Genomic DNA, 13790 nt, shown 5'->3' on the forward strand with positions numbered 1-13790 from the left:
GTACTGTATGGTACGGTAGGGTAGGAACTGTATGGCAGGGTATGGTAGGTACTGTACGGTACGGTAGTGTATGGTACTGTACAGTAGGGTATGGTAGGTACTGTATGGTATGGTTGATACAGTACGGTATGTACGGTAGGTTCTGTTCAGTAGAGTATGGTAGGTACTGTATGGTATGGTATGGTAGATACAGTACGGGATGTATGGTAGGTACTGTACGGCAGGGTATGGTATGGTATGGTAGATACAGTACGGTATGTATGGTAGGTTCTGTATGGTATGTATGGTAGGTACTGTACGGTACATAGGGTACGTACTGTACGGTATGGTATGGCAGGAACTGTACGGTAGGGTATGGTAGGTACTGTATGGTATGGTAGATAAAGTACGGTATGTATGGTAGGTTCTGTTCAGTAGAGTATGGTAGGTACTGTATGGTATGGTATGGTAGGTACTGTGCAGTAGGGTATGGTAGGTTCTGTTTGGTAAGGTATTTAGGTACTGTACAATACAGTATGTTATGAAATGTTACGCAAGGTACAGCACATTAGGTACAGTACTATTTAATGCGTTTTGGTACACACTGATTTTTTGTCCTTTGGTTCAACTATTTCTTGGAGTCCAAGTGCTGCACACATACAGCTGTCACCACAGTAACTAATTAGCAAAACAATCCACATGTAAACAGAAAATCGACAAGCACATACCAATGAAGAAAAATAAAACACAAAAGATGCACATTTCACCTACCCATATTGCACAAGATTTACCTAGAAAGATATAAAAGTGATTGGTAACAGCCAAGCTTGTCCATAGATGATGGCATTGGTACTGGCAGTAAAAAAAACACCTCATTGAGGCCTTCCCAATAAGTGACGTGTTGATTGTTTTGTAGAACATCAGTATCATAAGGACATTTTCTCTAATCTAATTAAAAGTACATCTTCACTTATCTTAGTGTGTGTTGCAGGCCAAGATTCTTTCTCAACAGAAGAAAAGTCATTGATCTGTGATACAAACATAAGTACTTTTTCCAGACATTCCAGGTCACTCATTCTAAAGAGGTGCTCTGACCCTGACTTGTTTTTGGCGTAAATGTGCCAACACCTGCTTGTTAAGGTAATGACAGCCCATGACAGATCTTTCACTATCTTAACCTGCAGCTATCATCTCCTTCCTCTGTCCAAATTCCCTTCAATCTGCACATGTCCATGTGTGCTCCTCAGGGTATCCCTGCATGTAATATGAAACAGAAGATGTTGATGAATGTAATAGGACTGAATAAAGGTTTGAGGGTGAGGACAGAGTGTCCAGGTTGAATTATATGTTTTACAGGCTCTTTATTAACAGTTTTTTTTTCAACATCAACCAAATCCAGTCCAAACCTTTAAAAGTAGTGTTTGTCAAATTCCAGACAGCATTGAGGCATGCATGAACTTTATCATTGTCCTGTGTTTTGCCTTGAATAAACCTTACAATGTGCCGACATTTGTTCACTACGTGAGGAAAATCACTTTAAAGGTCCAGGTTTTCCTCTCTATGAATCCTTGGATGTTAAGATGTGCTCTTGGTGTTGAACAGTTTTAAATAAAACTCAAGAACAGCAGCTTTAATAATCACACAATGTCATTAATACTACTAGGAGCAATTTGTTTGTAGCAGTTCACAGCAACACAAGCATCAATAAAGGATACAAAAATAAAAAATACAACATAATGGCACTATGGTGGCAACAGAGAAAACGAGCCCCTTCATAATGTCCACAATAGTGTTTTAACAAAAGACATCTTTGTTTTGACTGTGATGTTCAGGCTGTTTGTTTTTCTCTTTAACTGAAAGGCAGTGAATACAGCCACCAAGACTCATGAGACACAAAAGAAGATCGATAAAAGAGACAGAAAACAACAACAATACTGACAGAAAAGCAATTCAGAATTCAGTGAAGATTAACCCGCTTCACATCAAGTGTAGCACATGCAACAACATTCATCTTCTAAAGTGATATTTCTTTTAACAGACATTTCTTTACTGTGAAAGATTGACTACAGAAACAGTACGCGAATAGATGATAGCATTTGGGTTTAAATGTTTTGCCCAAGGACATAATGGAATGTGACAGCAGAATCTGGAGATCAAACACCAACCTTCCGGTTGAGAGATGACCCACTCCATACTGGGCCACCGTTGCCCCTTCCTGTACAGCTTCCTTAGTACTGAATCTGCCATGTCACTGTTCCTAAATGAGTCCATAATCACAGATCCTGGGATCCCAAGAAGCTGTAGATCATACTTGTCTTTGGTCACCACCATTTGGAGAGAAGCCTCTGTTGCTGGACAGGAAAGCTTCCATTTTACCTTACATGCAATCATCACAAGCAGCAAAAATAAACAAATGGGGGACTAATGGCTTTATGGTTAACTTTTGCCCCACAAACAGGGTGTAGTCATCAAAGCTGACAAAGTCCAGCCTTTGTCTTCTTTTCCACAAATCATTCCCCACGTTCTCTCCCGATTTCCCACTTTATCTACGGTCCTATTTAACATAATGGTACAAACACACCCAAAAGCATGGATCATTTAAATAAAGAAGGTCTCAGTCAAAAGTTCAACCTGTGTCTTGCAGCTTTAAAATTCAGGGACTGTTGAAACAGTTTAATAAAACAATGTAGCCAGTGATTTGGATTCATTCAGCCATCAGAGACATTGCTGTGACACTCTCTGAGCGTGAATAAACTTTTTTTTTTTTCAAACAAGGTTGATAACAAAAAAACGTGTTTGTTCTACACAACCATATTTCATCATTTCACACTTTGATAGCTTGTGATAAGTCCTTACCCTGAATGGTTCTGATATCATGGCTAATAAAATCTAAAAAGCAACATAGATTCAATGATATTGTTGTGGCTGATAAGGGACAGTAAGAAGGTGTGAGTGGGCATGTCTCATCTCCCCTCCCAGCACTGTCCATGACGCTCAAAGCATTTCTTGAAACCCCGGGGTGGAGACAAGTCTGCTGAAACTCTGGAGTTAGTTGCTCTTTATGCTTCTCAGGGTCATGACAATAAGTCAGAGATTAAAATCATCTATACCTTATATTGTGTTGCATTCTTTCCATAGATTTTGTCAGGTGTGGTATGCACCCTCTCTTCCTTACAGCTTTGTGCCCCCTCCCACCAAAGCATCTCTCATTTTGAGTTAACTGAGGAGCAGAGGGAGCCATGGCAAGTACTCCAGTTAGTTTTAAAGCCAAAGAAGATAGGCAATTATGTTCCATAACTATGATCTCTATCAATCAAAATAATCATGAGATTTTCTGTTATGATGGAACAGCCCCACCATGAACCCATTAGGGAAGTAGTGACTGATGTAATAAACCAAGTTAGAAACTGGGCTGCTTAGTTAAACACTTTGATGAAATCAAACTTCTTTTTACAGCCAGCAGAGACACCCCCTGCTGGTTCTTCAAATGAATACAGGTTGAAATGACCATAATGTTGTCATCATTCGTCAAACCTAGGGCTAAGTCCACTTCTTTAACGCAGTTTATTATTAGTCACATGGGCACTTAAGCCCATCTTAGTGGTTTAAAAACTGCAGAACAAAATAATCTCCCTGGACTCACTTTGTTCTCATGCTTTTCTTCCAGCATCCTGTGCTGACCACATTTTGATCTCACATTTTGACCACATGCTGACCACACACAGAGCTGCAGCGGGTCAGAACGAGAGTTCAATCTGGTTCTACAAACCCCAGAACATTTAGAGATTGCTGATTCAAAAGATTAAGAATGAATTTTTGTTTTGATCACTTGCTGTGAACTCCTCTCACCCCCTCAAGTTCAATAGGGAGTTACATTGTGGGGAGGGGGAATCTGTGGCCCAAAATGTGGAGAAAAATCAAACAAGGATGCAGGAAAACAGCCAGATGGGAGGAAATGTTTCCTGACAAGGTTAAAGGAAGGGTGAGGAGTTGAGAAGGTGTATTTATTGCCTGCCCAATAAAAGTGCAGAGAGGATTGCCGAGTCTCAAAACGAATGAGCTCATTGTCTGCTGAGTGTTACTTGAATTAATGGGTCATCCTTTCTCCACATGGCTGGGAGCAGGAGAAGAAAGAGAGCTTGACTGGTTACTTTATTCAGAGTCTTTGAGGAGGGAGATCTTAAGGGATGTTTCTGGCAGGGTCAAAGTTAATTTGTTGACAGCACTTTCCTTGCTTGAGGCTCATGAAAAACCTTGTTGTGAAGACAGTCCTGAGAGCTCACTGAAGTCTCATTGTGGGTAGACTGTCCTGGGGGGCTCCATCCTGAACCGCGAAACGCCTCCATCTTATTGTCAAATCCAGGAACTGTGTTTCCGACTAAAGATATCCCCAGGTTTCTGCAGCAGGCGGGGAATTTTCCCTCTGAAGAATTTTGGACAAATTAAGGGAATATATGAAGTTGACAAGCCAATGTTATGTTACATCTGTGCCTTTGAATGAAAGTTGACTGACGAGGTGAACATTTTTCTTCTTTGACATCACTTTCTATGTAAATTCTATTTCTAAAAACAATGTAAAGGATATGGTGAGGAACATGTCTCCACATGTCAGCTACCAAAGCAGTTTCTTTAAGTGGAGAAAGAAATAACAGGAAGTGCACAGTACACAAGCTTCACTTCATGGCTCAGTTATATTTCAAATTTTTATCCCTACCCTTTGGCCAAAAGTTACAAAGGAAAGTGATGACATTTTCCTCTGACAACAGAGAACATTTCTACTATGAATGATTTTTTTGAAAAGCTTATTTGAAACCAAAATGAACCACAGTGCATTGAACATTTTTTTTGTTATGATTTCAAATAATTGCCATAATCTTGTTGATAATTCGCAAGGAACTCTGGGAGATTTTCCACAGGTTTACAAGCTGTTTTTCAAAGCCAAGGAAGGATCCTCAAACAGCCGTTTTTGAAGGATACTGCCGTTGGAGGACTGTTCCAATCCGGAGGATCTTTGAAATTTTTCCTAGGAGTGAGTCCTTCAAACAGAGAATTTTCAGGGATGTAAATGTGTATTCTCCGTGAGCAGGAATTACCCACAATTCAATGCGCACTGTTTTCCTTCTCTTAAAGAAATAAATAGCAGAATATCAGGAGGAAGCCAGGTCCTAGCATTCTCAATAGACCACTGTGATGTGTTATGTTGTCATCATTAGTTGATATCATCAAAGTAAAGCTGGACGGGTAAAGGTAGTGCCATACAATATGATTGTATTATATATTATATTGTATGATTATATTAAATGATCAGTATGATTAACCAATCATATTATTATATATATTATGATTATATGATAGCTTATTCTCTAGGCTGATGACTTCTCCAAGAGCTAATTGGAGCCAGGAGTCAGCCAACCTGGAGTCCAATCAATGTGATGAGATTGGATGTGTTGGTTAAAGCTGCCCTGCCCTCTAAAAAACACACAACAGTTTTGAATTTGCTGTTCTCAAGAAGCACTGCCTGATGTGAACCATGCCTGGCACAAAAGAGCTCTCAGACGACCTACGACCAACAATTGTTGGCTTGCATGAAGCTGGAAAGGGTTACAAAAGTAACTCTAAAAGCCTTGATGTTCATGTGTCCACGGTAAGACAGTCTACAAATGGAGAAAGTTCAGTACTGTTGCTACTCTCCCTAGGCGTGGTCATCCTGTAAAGATGACTGCAAGAACACAGCGCAGAATGCTCAATGAGGTGAAGAAGAATCCTAGAGTGTCAGCTAAAGACTACAGAAATCTCTGGCACATGCTAACATTTGTGTTGACAAATCTACAATCAGTAAAACATTAAACAAGAATGGAGTTAATGGGAGGACACCACAGAGGAAGCCACTGCTGTCCAAACAAAACATTGCTGCATGTTTGAAGTTGGCAAAAAAGCACCTGGATGTTCCACAGCACTACTGGCAAAATATTCTGTGGACAGATGAAACCAAAATCGAGTTGTTTGGAAGGAACACACAATGCTATGTGTGGAGAAAAAAGGCACAGCACAACATCAAAACCTCATCCCAACTGTGAAATATGGTGGAGGGACCATCATGGTTTGGAGCTGCTTTGCTGCCTCAGGGCCTGGATGGATTGCTGTCATTGACGGAAAAAATGAATTCCCAAGTTTATCAAGACATTTTGCAGGAAAACTTAAGACCATCTGTCTGCCAACTGAAGCTCAACAGAGGATGGGTGAGGCAACAGGACAACGACCTAAAGCATAGAAGTAAATCAACAACAGAATGGCTTCAACAGGGGAGCAGGTGGCCTAGTGGTTAAAGGTGCCCCCATGCATGCAGGTGGCCCGGGTTTGGATCTGGCCTGATCATTTATCAGATTGTATTCAGAAGTTTTTTAGTAATTTATGATCATATTGATTAGATAGAGGTATCATAAAAGTATGTATCAAATATGATACAACAGGCTTTAAGGGGTTAATCAAGTTAATCACATCACTAGAATAGTTTAAGTCTATTTTCATGTTTTTATATTTTTAAAGGTTGTATTGTCACGTGTTTGTAGAGCACAGTAAAGTGCTGATCTGAGTCCTTATCAATAACAAAATATCAATACTTTCTCAATTTTGGTGGAAAGACAAAATAAGGGCAAATACTAAAACTACAAGTGGTCAAAGCCGAGTAGTGCTTGAGTTATAGAACTATGGGGATATTCACGCCTGGCTCGTTTGGGGCAGTTGTTTACGAAACAGTGAGCCGGCACAACTGACTCATAACTGTGGTACACACTGTAGTCGTGGGGGCAGTAATGCGCCTGGTTGCCAACCGTTCAGTTAAAACAATAGAAGAAGAAGGAGTAGAAGAATCAGCAACAGTAGAAGAGAAGGCGGAAGAACAACAGATCTGAGCGAAATGAGTCGTGGGCTCCGTGAGGCGGCACGCCTTCGTCTTAACAAATGCATCAGCACATTATTTTCCAGACCAAGTCTTGACTGTCGAAAAAAATGCATGTTTTGTTGATTTAGCAAAGACTGGAACATTAGCCAGATGAACGCTATAAAAGAAACTAGCCACACACACTGCTGATGCTCCATGGCTGTTGTTTTTCCCTGTGGAAAGCGGTTAAGAACCTGAATGAATGAATGAAGATAAGGAAACCCCCCCGCCTTCCGGGTAAGATTTCTGACCAATGAGAGATGAATTGGATTGCATGTGGCATTTGTTTACAACTTTGGACCACAAGAGACTTTTGCTGTGTGAACACAAACCAACCGAGTGACACCTGAAACAAATGTATCATTTTTGCCCCTGACTCAAAACAAAGCAAATGAGCCACAGGTGTGAATACACCCTATGATTCAGTCCAACATTGTATTTAAATTGAATTGTGAGGTTTATTGAAGTTTCTCATCAAAAACTACATTTTCCATTTTTATGAGACATTTGAACACATCATAATATAGAATACAGTTGTCTAATTTACCGAGGTTACCTGAACGCATCATATTTTCCGTCCTCAGCTCGTCAAGTTCGATAATTGCCGATTCCACTGTGGATTTCAACACTGTATTCATACTGTTAACAAACAGGGCTTGCTCAAAGTTTTGGAGCACTTTTCAGCATTTATCTGAGCAGCTGAAGAAGAAAACTGTCCTGAAGCAGCTGAACAGAGTGGTATGACCATGGCTTGATCCCGTGTTGTTGTTAGTGTCTTTGCTAGCAAAGATGTGCTTTGCCTGAAGGTGGAACTTCAGACTTGTGCTTTGGTGTAAAAACAGTTCATCACTGCAGCATGTACCCACAATTTTGGTTTTATCTTCACTAACATTCTCCAGCTTTATAAAAAGAAAATCGCCATTAAGCAGATGTGGTCCATATCCTCACCCACCACTGCTGGCTGTGTCTGGCTCTCCCACCTCTTCACCCCCAGGCACGTAAACATCCACGCTGGAGGACTACAGGAGCAAGTTGTGGTCAAACTTAGTCATATGATTAAATTGTGTTATTTTTTTATTAACGTGTTAAGGTTTCAAGATTAATCACAAGCATTAACACGTTAATGTTAACAGCCCTACACAAAACCTAGGGGTAGGGCTACAGCTACATGGTAGGGGGTGTAATGAAATTGAGCTAAAGGCTGGCCAAACAATAACCAACCCTAGCAGCCAAAGAGAGATGATTACATAAAATCATCTTTACTACTGACAATATAATCCTTAAGGTAGAGAAAACATGTGTAAATCCTGTTTTAGCAATATGCTTTGTTAAATTGTTCAAAAGTAAGCACCGGTCTTTATTGATGTGAAGCTCAACTTTCCCCTTCTACTGATGCTTTGTTAACTGTGTGTAGACACTTTGTATTATAAACTTTAAAAAACGATGGGAGAAGAAACCAGCTACTGAATCCAGCACAAATTGTCTGAACCTTCAGATCAGAACATTATCTTTGGCATAGATTGGTTTTTAATTGAAAAAGTGGCTGATTAAAAAAATGAAGATATCTTTTACTCTCTGCTATTGACTTAAAAACAAGCAGCCAGAGCAAACAAGGTGGGATCAGCCCTTCACAAAACTACAGGGTGCAGCGCAAACTTTGAACCACAACATGTCTCATCAGTGTAGGAAAAACACCATGGCATAAACAGAAATTACAGAGAGATGCTTGGAAAAACATGGTAAAATGGACCACAGAGGACCAAAATAATATTTAGAATGGTCTTAAGGTAGCTTTACAGTCAACACTGCAATAATGGACAAGAAAACAACTTTTATGCCACTTGTGCAGGATGTGGTCAGACATTTTGTTGATGTCTACAGTCCTTTCTTTAAACAGTGCATGATTGGCCGATTAAAAGGTGAAAGCACCAAAAAGCTTCCCTTTTCAGAAGAACAAAGCAAGGGTGTATTTTTAACCATCCTTGGAGGTAGTCCAAGAAGCGGCCCATGTTTACATTTAATAGGTGACCTTTCGAAATGATGATACTGTAGATGCTGATTGTACTTTGGTTGCATTTTTAAATTACAAACCAGGTCAAAAAACGTTGGGGGTGTAGTGTAAAATGTAAATACAACTGTTATTATGTTTTGCAAATATTATAAACCCATATTTCATTTACAACATAACACAAACAACATATCAGATGTTGAAACTAAGACATTTTCCCATTTCATAAAAAATTCAAGCTCATGTTCAATGTGAATGCAGCAACACGATCTAAAAAAAGGAAGGGGTGGGAAGAAAAAGGCTGGAAAAGTAAGTGGCACCAATGAAGAACAGTTGGAGTAGAGTTTTGCAACTATTGACATTAATTGGCAACAGGTCAGTAACATGACTGAATATAAAAGGAGTATTTTAGAGAGGCAGAGTCTCTTAGAAGCTAAGATGGACAGAGGATCTCCAATCTGCATAAAATTTCATAAAAAAATTTAGGATAAATTTCAGAAAAAAAATGTTCCCCAAAGTCAAATTGTGAAGACTGAATATTCCACCATTTACAGAAGATATTATTATCAAAAGGTACAGAGAATCTGAAGAAATCTCTACATACAAGAGACAAGGCAAAAGGTTAGTATTTGATGCTTGTGATGTCTGGGTGCCTAAGGTGGCACTGCAATAAAATCAGGAATGTTTCTGTACTGGAATCACTGCATGGGCTCAGGAACACTTCCAGAAATAATCATCTGTCAACACAGTTAGCCGTACCATCCACTAATGCAAGTTCAAGCAGTATCATGCACAGAAGAAGCCATATGTGACAGGATCCAGAAATACCGCTGTCTTCTCAGGGTTAAAGCTAAAATACACTCCCTTTTGCCCATTCTAACCACAATTAACCCATTTTTGCCAGTTTATATCAACTTTTCATCCCAGTTCACCTAATTTCCACCATTTTTTAGCCATTTTAGCCTCTTTTTCCATCGCCTTTCACCACTTTTTGTGCCCATTTTTGCCACCTTTAATCAAATTTTTGCCATTTTTAATGCATTTATGTTCTGTAAAAATCTAATTTCATCACCTTTTCCACCAATTTTAGCAATGTTTAACCCATTTTAATTATGTTTTTAACAGTTATTTGAAGTTATTTTCATTAAAGAAGGCTATTTACTACACATAAATAAATAGAGATATTTGTTTTCTCTGATAGGAGTGGTTATTATTCAGGTCAAATATGGTTTTCACAGCTCAACTTTACAATGGACCATGGTTCCCCAGTTTGGCCGGGTCCCAGAAACCCCCTTATGGACGGCCTTGTCTGCACATGACTATTCTTGATTTTGCATGGCTGTGTCCAACCACCTTCAGATACAGCGGGGGTCCCCAGTCTCTGGCACCTTTATATTAGGGGTTGCGGGCTAATAAAGGTTGAGAACCACTGCCTTAGGTGAGGGCAGCTTAGGTTTTAGAGCAACATATGCTCCCTTCCAGACAACGTCTCTGTCTTTAAAGGCTAACAGAGTATAATTATATTCAGTATATTTCAGCAAGACAATACTAAACCACATACTGTACCCATCACAACAGCATGGCTTCACAGAAGAAAAGTCTGGGTGTTGCCTTTCACCAATATCTAGTGCATCATGAAACAAAAAAATACTGTTGAGGAGCTAGAATCCTTCATCAGACAAGAATGGGACAACATTCCTCTCCAAAAACTTCAGCAACTGGTCTCCTCTATCCCCAGGAATTGCAGACTGTTGAAGAAGGAGGATCCTACCACACTGAGCAGTTCAAGTTCATGCATTTCTGATTGGGTTAGAGGGTCAGATATGAGTACTGGTTCACTGCATGCTGACTTCCGAATCCAAGCAACCAATCAGGGTTGATACTCTGTAATACGGATACAATGGTAAAAAAACACATAAAAAAACAGAGGTGTCGCTGCCATCAAATCCAAATTGAGCCAATATTTTGCATGAAATGGAAAAATGTCTCAGTCTCAACATCTGATATGTTTTTATGTTCTATTTTGAATAAAATATGGGTTTGTTAGATTTGCAAATCATTACATTCTGTTTTTATTTTACATTTTAAACAGTGCACCAACTTTTTTGGAAACGAGGTTGTATTTATCTTTATTAAAGGAGAAGACATTAGCTTGATAGCATTTTTGAAATAGATTTCTAATCATTCAGAAATATGTGTTTTCTTCTTTCTTACCTCTGCAATCATACGATTGGTATCACCCACGAAGAGCAGGTTCAAGGCTTCCTCCTCATTGGCTGATGGCTGAAGAGAGAGGTTTCTGAGATGAATGTTCTGCTCTGTATCCTCCATGATCACCACTTTTCTGTATGAGGAGAAAAAAATGGATGAAACAACGTCCAACATGACATATGGACCTTGAATTGTGAATAAAGAAGAGACAAAGAGGGACAAATCCAGTCAAAACGAAACTAATCCAACACTGAAGTGTCACCACTTCTCTCCCATCTGGCCTCTCTAAATCCAAACAAACCACATCTGTAAGTCAGTGGGCTGCGACCCGGTATGACATGGGCTTTGTCCAACGGGGGGACCATGACATGATAACAAATAGGACTGGCTTTTCCAAACAAACAGGTGATTGGCTGAAGCCCACATCAAGCTTTCATCAAGCTCAAACACAGCATGCTTCGACAGATTAGGCCAAAATGACTCCTCTGATCCTACTGTATTATTTCCAGAGCCATGGTAGTGCAGCTACTGACTGCTGAGATGTCAAAGAGGGAGGGAAAACTGAAGAACATATGTAAATAATTGTTAACATGTGTGTGAATTTTGTTTAATGAAACGGTGTTAATCTTCAAGTGATTAAAGGCATGTTCTTTGGCAGTGTTATGTTCCCTGAAAGCCCCATCACAAACTTCAGATTCATCTTATTTTTTTCCCCAAATTAAGGAAGTGCATAGTGAGCAGTGATGGAAATAACAGCGTTAAAATAAAGAGCGTTACTAATGGTATTATTTTTTTCAGTAACGGGTAGTCTAATTATTATTTCCATCATTACAATCCCGTTACCGTTACCCATAATTAAATGGGGCGCGTTACAAACTAAAGCTACTCATTGAAGCTCTTGTCATCCAACTTAGCTCTCAGCCACAGGAGCTGCAAAACTGTTCATTTTTTCTTTGGTGAGGGAGGAGGGAGGGGCGAGACAACCGCATAAGTGATGATGATTGGCTAAGGTAGAGTAAGCTTTCATGATAAGCCAATCAAACACACGCACAGCACCCCCACACCCAAACTAGCAGAGGTAAGCTGCAGCAATGGTGAGTCTGGAGAGAAAGTTGGCGTTTCCAAAGTGTACGTACAGACACTACTTTATTCTCCTTGAGGTGAAAGGCAAGAATGTACATGTGAAGCATACATTATGTCCTGGAGCGAAGTGTTTGTCCACATCTGTTGTAAGCAACTGTAATCAAATGCAGTATCTCTCAATGGCACACGCTTCTACAAAACTAGTGGCCAAAAACACCATTGTTGACACTGCTGATGATGATAGCAGGCCAGGTGTGGCTAATGTGAGCTCCGCTAACAAAGAAGGACACAGAGTCATGCGGTCTAAGCAGCTGAAGCTGGATTTGTCTGCTCCAGCTTCACAAAAACTTGTGACACAGACTGAACTGAATGAGTGTTGAGGTGCAAAAAATATTAAAAGTTCTGTGTAAGTACCTGTCTATGCAATTCTACTCTTTGCAGCTGGCTTGTGAAACCTGCTTAGAAAAAAATCCAAATATCTATCCATATTTAAACTTAAAAAAAAAACAAACGCAATAGTTACTTTCGGTGGTAACTAGTTACTTTTATAGTGAAGTAATTCAGTTACTAACTCAGTTACTTTTTGGGAGAAGTAACTAGCAACTATAACTAATTACTTTTTAAAAGTAACGTGCCCAACACTTAAAGTGAGGCTAGAACTAGCACCTTGGCAAGATGCTATGCCCTTGGAGCAGTGATTCTCAACATGTGGTTCTGGAGCCACACATTGCTCTTTTGTGATGATTTGTGGCTCTTTTGTCTTAATATGAAATATTACTCCCCAAGAAAACCATAATGGGAATGCCTTGGCATTCCCTGGGAGGAGCTGGATGAAGTGACCGGGGAGAGGGAAGTCTGGGGTTCCCTGCTTAGGCTGCTGCCCCCGAATCGACCTCGGATAAGCAGAAGACGGACAGACAGACAGACGGACGGACGGTGTTTTGGTCCAATCATGCTCCAAACTGCAACATATTTCAGTTAACTAAACGTGTGTTGCTAAAAGTTTTCTGGAAACTTGCATCATGATCTGTCGTAAGACAGACTGTGGGGTCCTGAGGCCAGACCAGTTGAGAACCACTGATCTAAAATATTTATCTGTGTCAAATATGCAAAAAGAAATCAGGAAGGGGGCACATACTTTTTCACAGCACTGTACAACACCACCTACAACCAGAGAACAAGCTCTGCTGCAGATCCCTTACAAGCATGTGAGAGAGGAAAGACGCAGTGAGAGACAGAAGCAGATGAACAGTTAAAAGAAGTCTGTCATTGCCACGGCTTCTCCTTGAATCAGCAAGTGTGGCCGCAGCATGGTTAACAACGGGCACTGTCTATTTTCAGAAGTCTGTGATTTGTGGGTATCAAACCCTAAGCTGGAACCTCTGCGATGAGAGAAAAACTTAAATGTCGCGCCTGAAGTGCAACCACTACTTTGAAATGAATAAGTATCTGGTATGACAAAATATGCAAAAAAGTAAGAGTTAGATCATGCACACAAACCCTCCAGACAGATTAAATTTATGGCTAAGAAGAGAAATGGACAGAAAGAGAGACAAAATGACAAAGAGC

At 40.0% G+C, this 13790-nt stretch overlaps 1 protein-coding gene across 1 annotated transcript in view; it reads right to left on the reverse strand.

The window, feature by feature from the left end:
* kif6 (kinesin family member 6) overlaps nt 1-13790 on the reverse strand; it is a 162741-nt gene that overhangs the window by 118794 nt on the left and 30157 nt on the right. Inside the window, exon 7 of the mRNA XM_041812237.1 lies at nt 11142-11271. Within this exon, the coding sequence (XP_041668171.1) occupies nt 11142-11271 (130 nt within the window). The remainder of the gene's footprint in view (nt 1-11141; nt 11272-13790) is intronic.

The sequence above is a fragment of the Cheilinus undulatus genome, linkage group 18 (genome assembly GCF_018320785.1).
Source record: "Cheilinus undulatus linkage group 18, ASM1832078v1, whole genome shotgun sequence".
In the NCBI taxonomy this organism is placed as follows: Eukaryota; Metazoa; Chordata; class Actinopteri; order Labriformes; family Labridae; genus Cheilinus; species Cheilinus undulatus.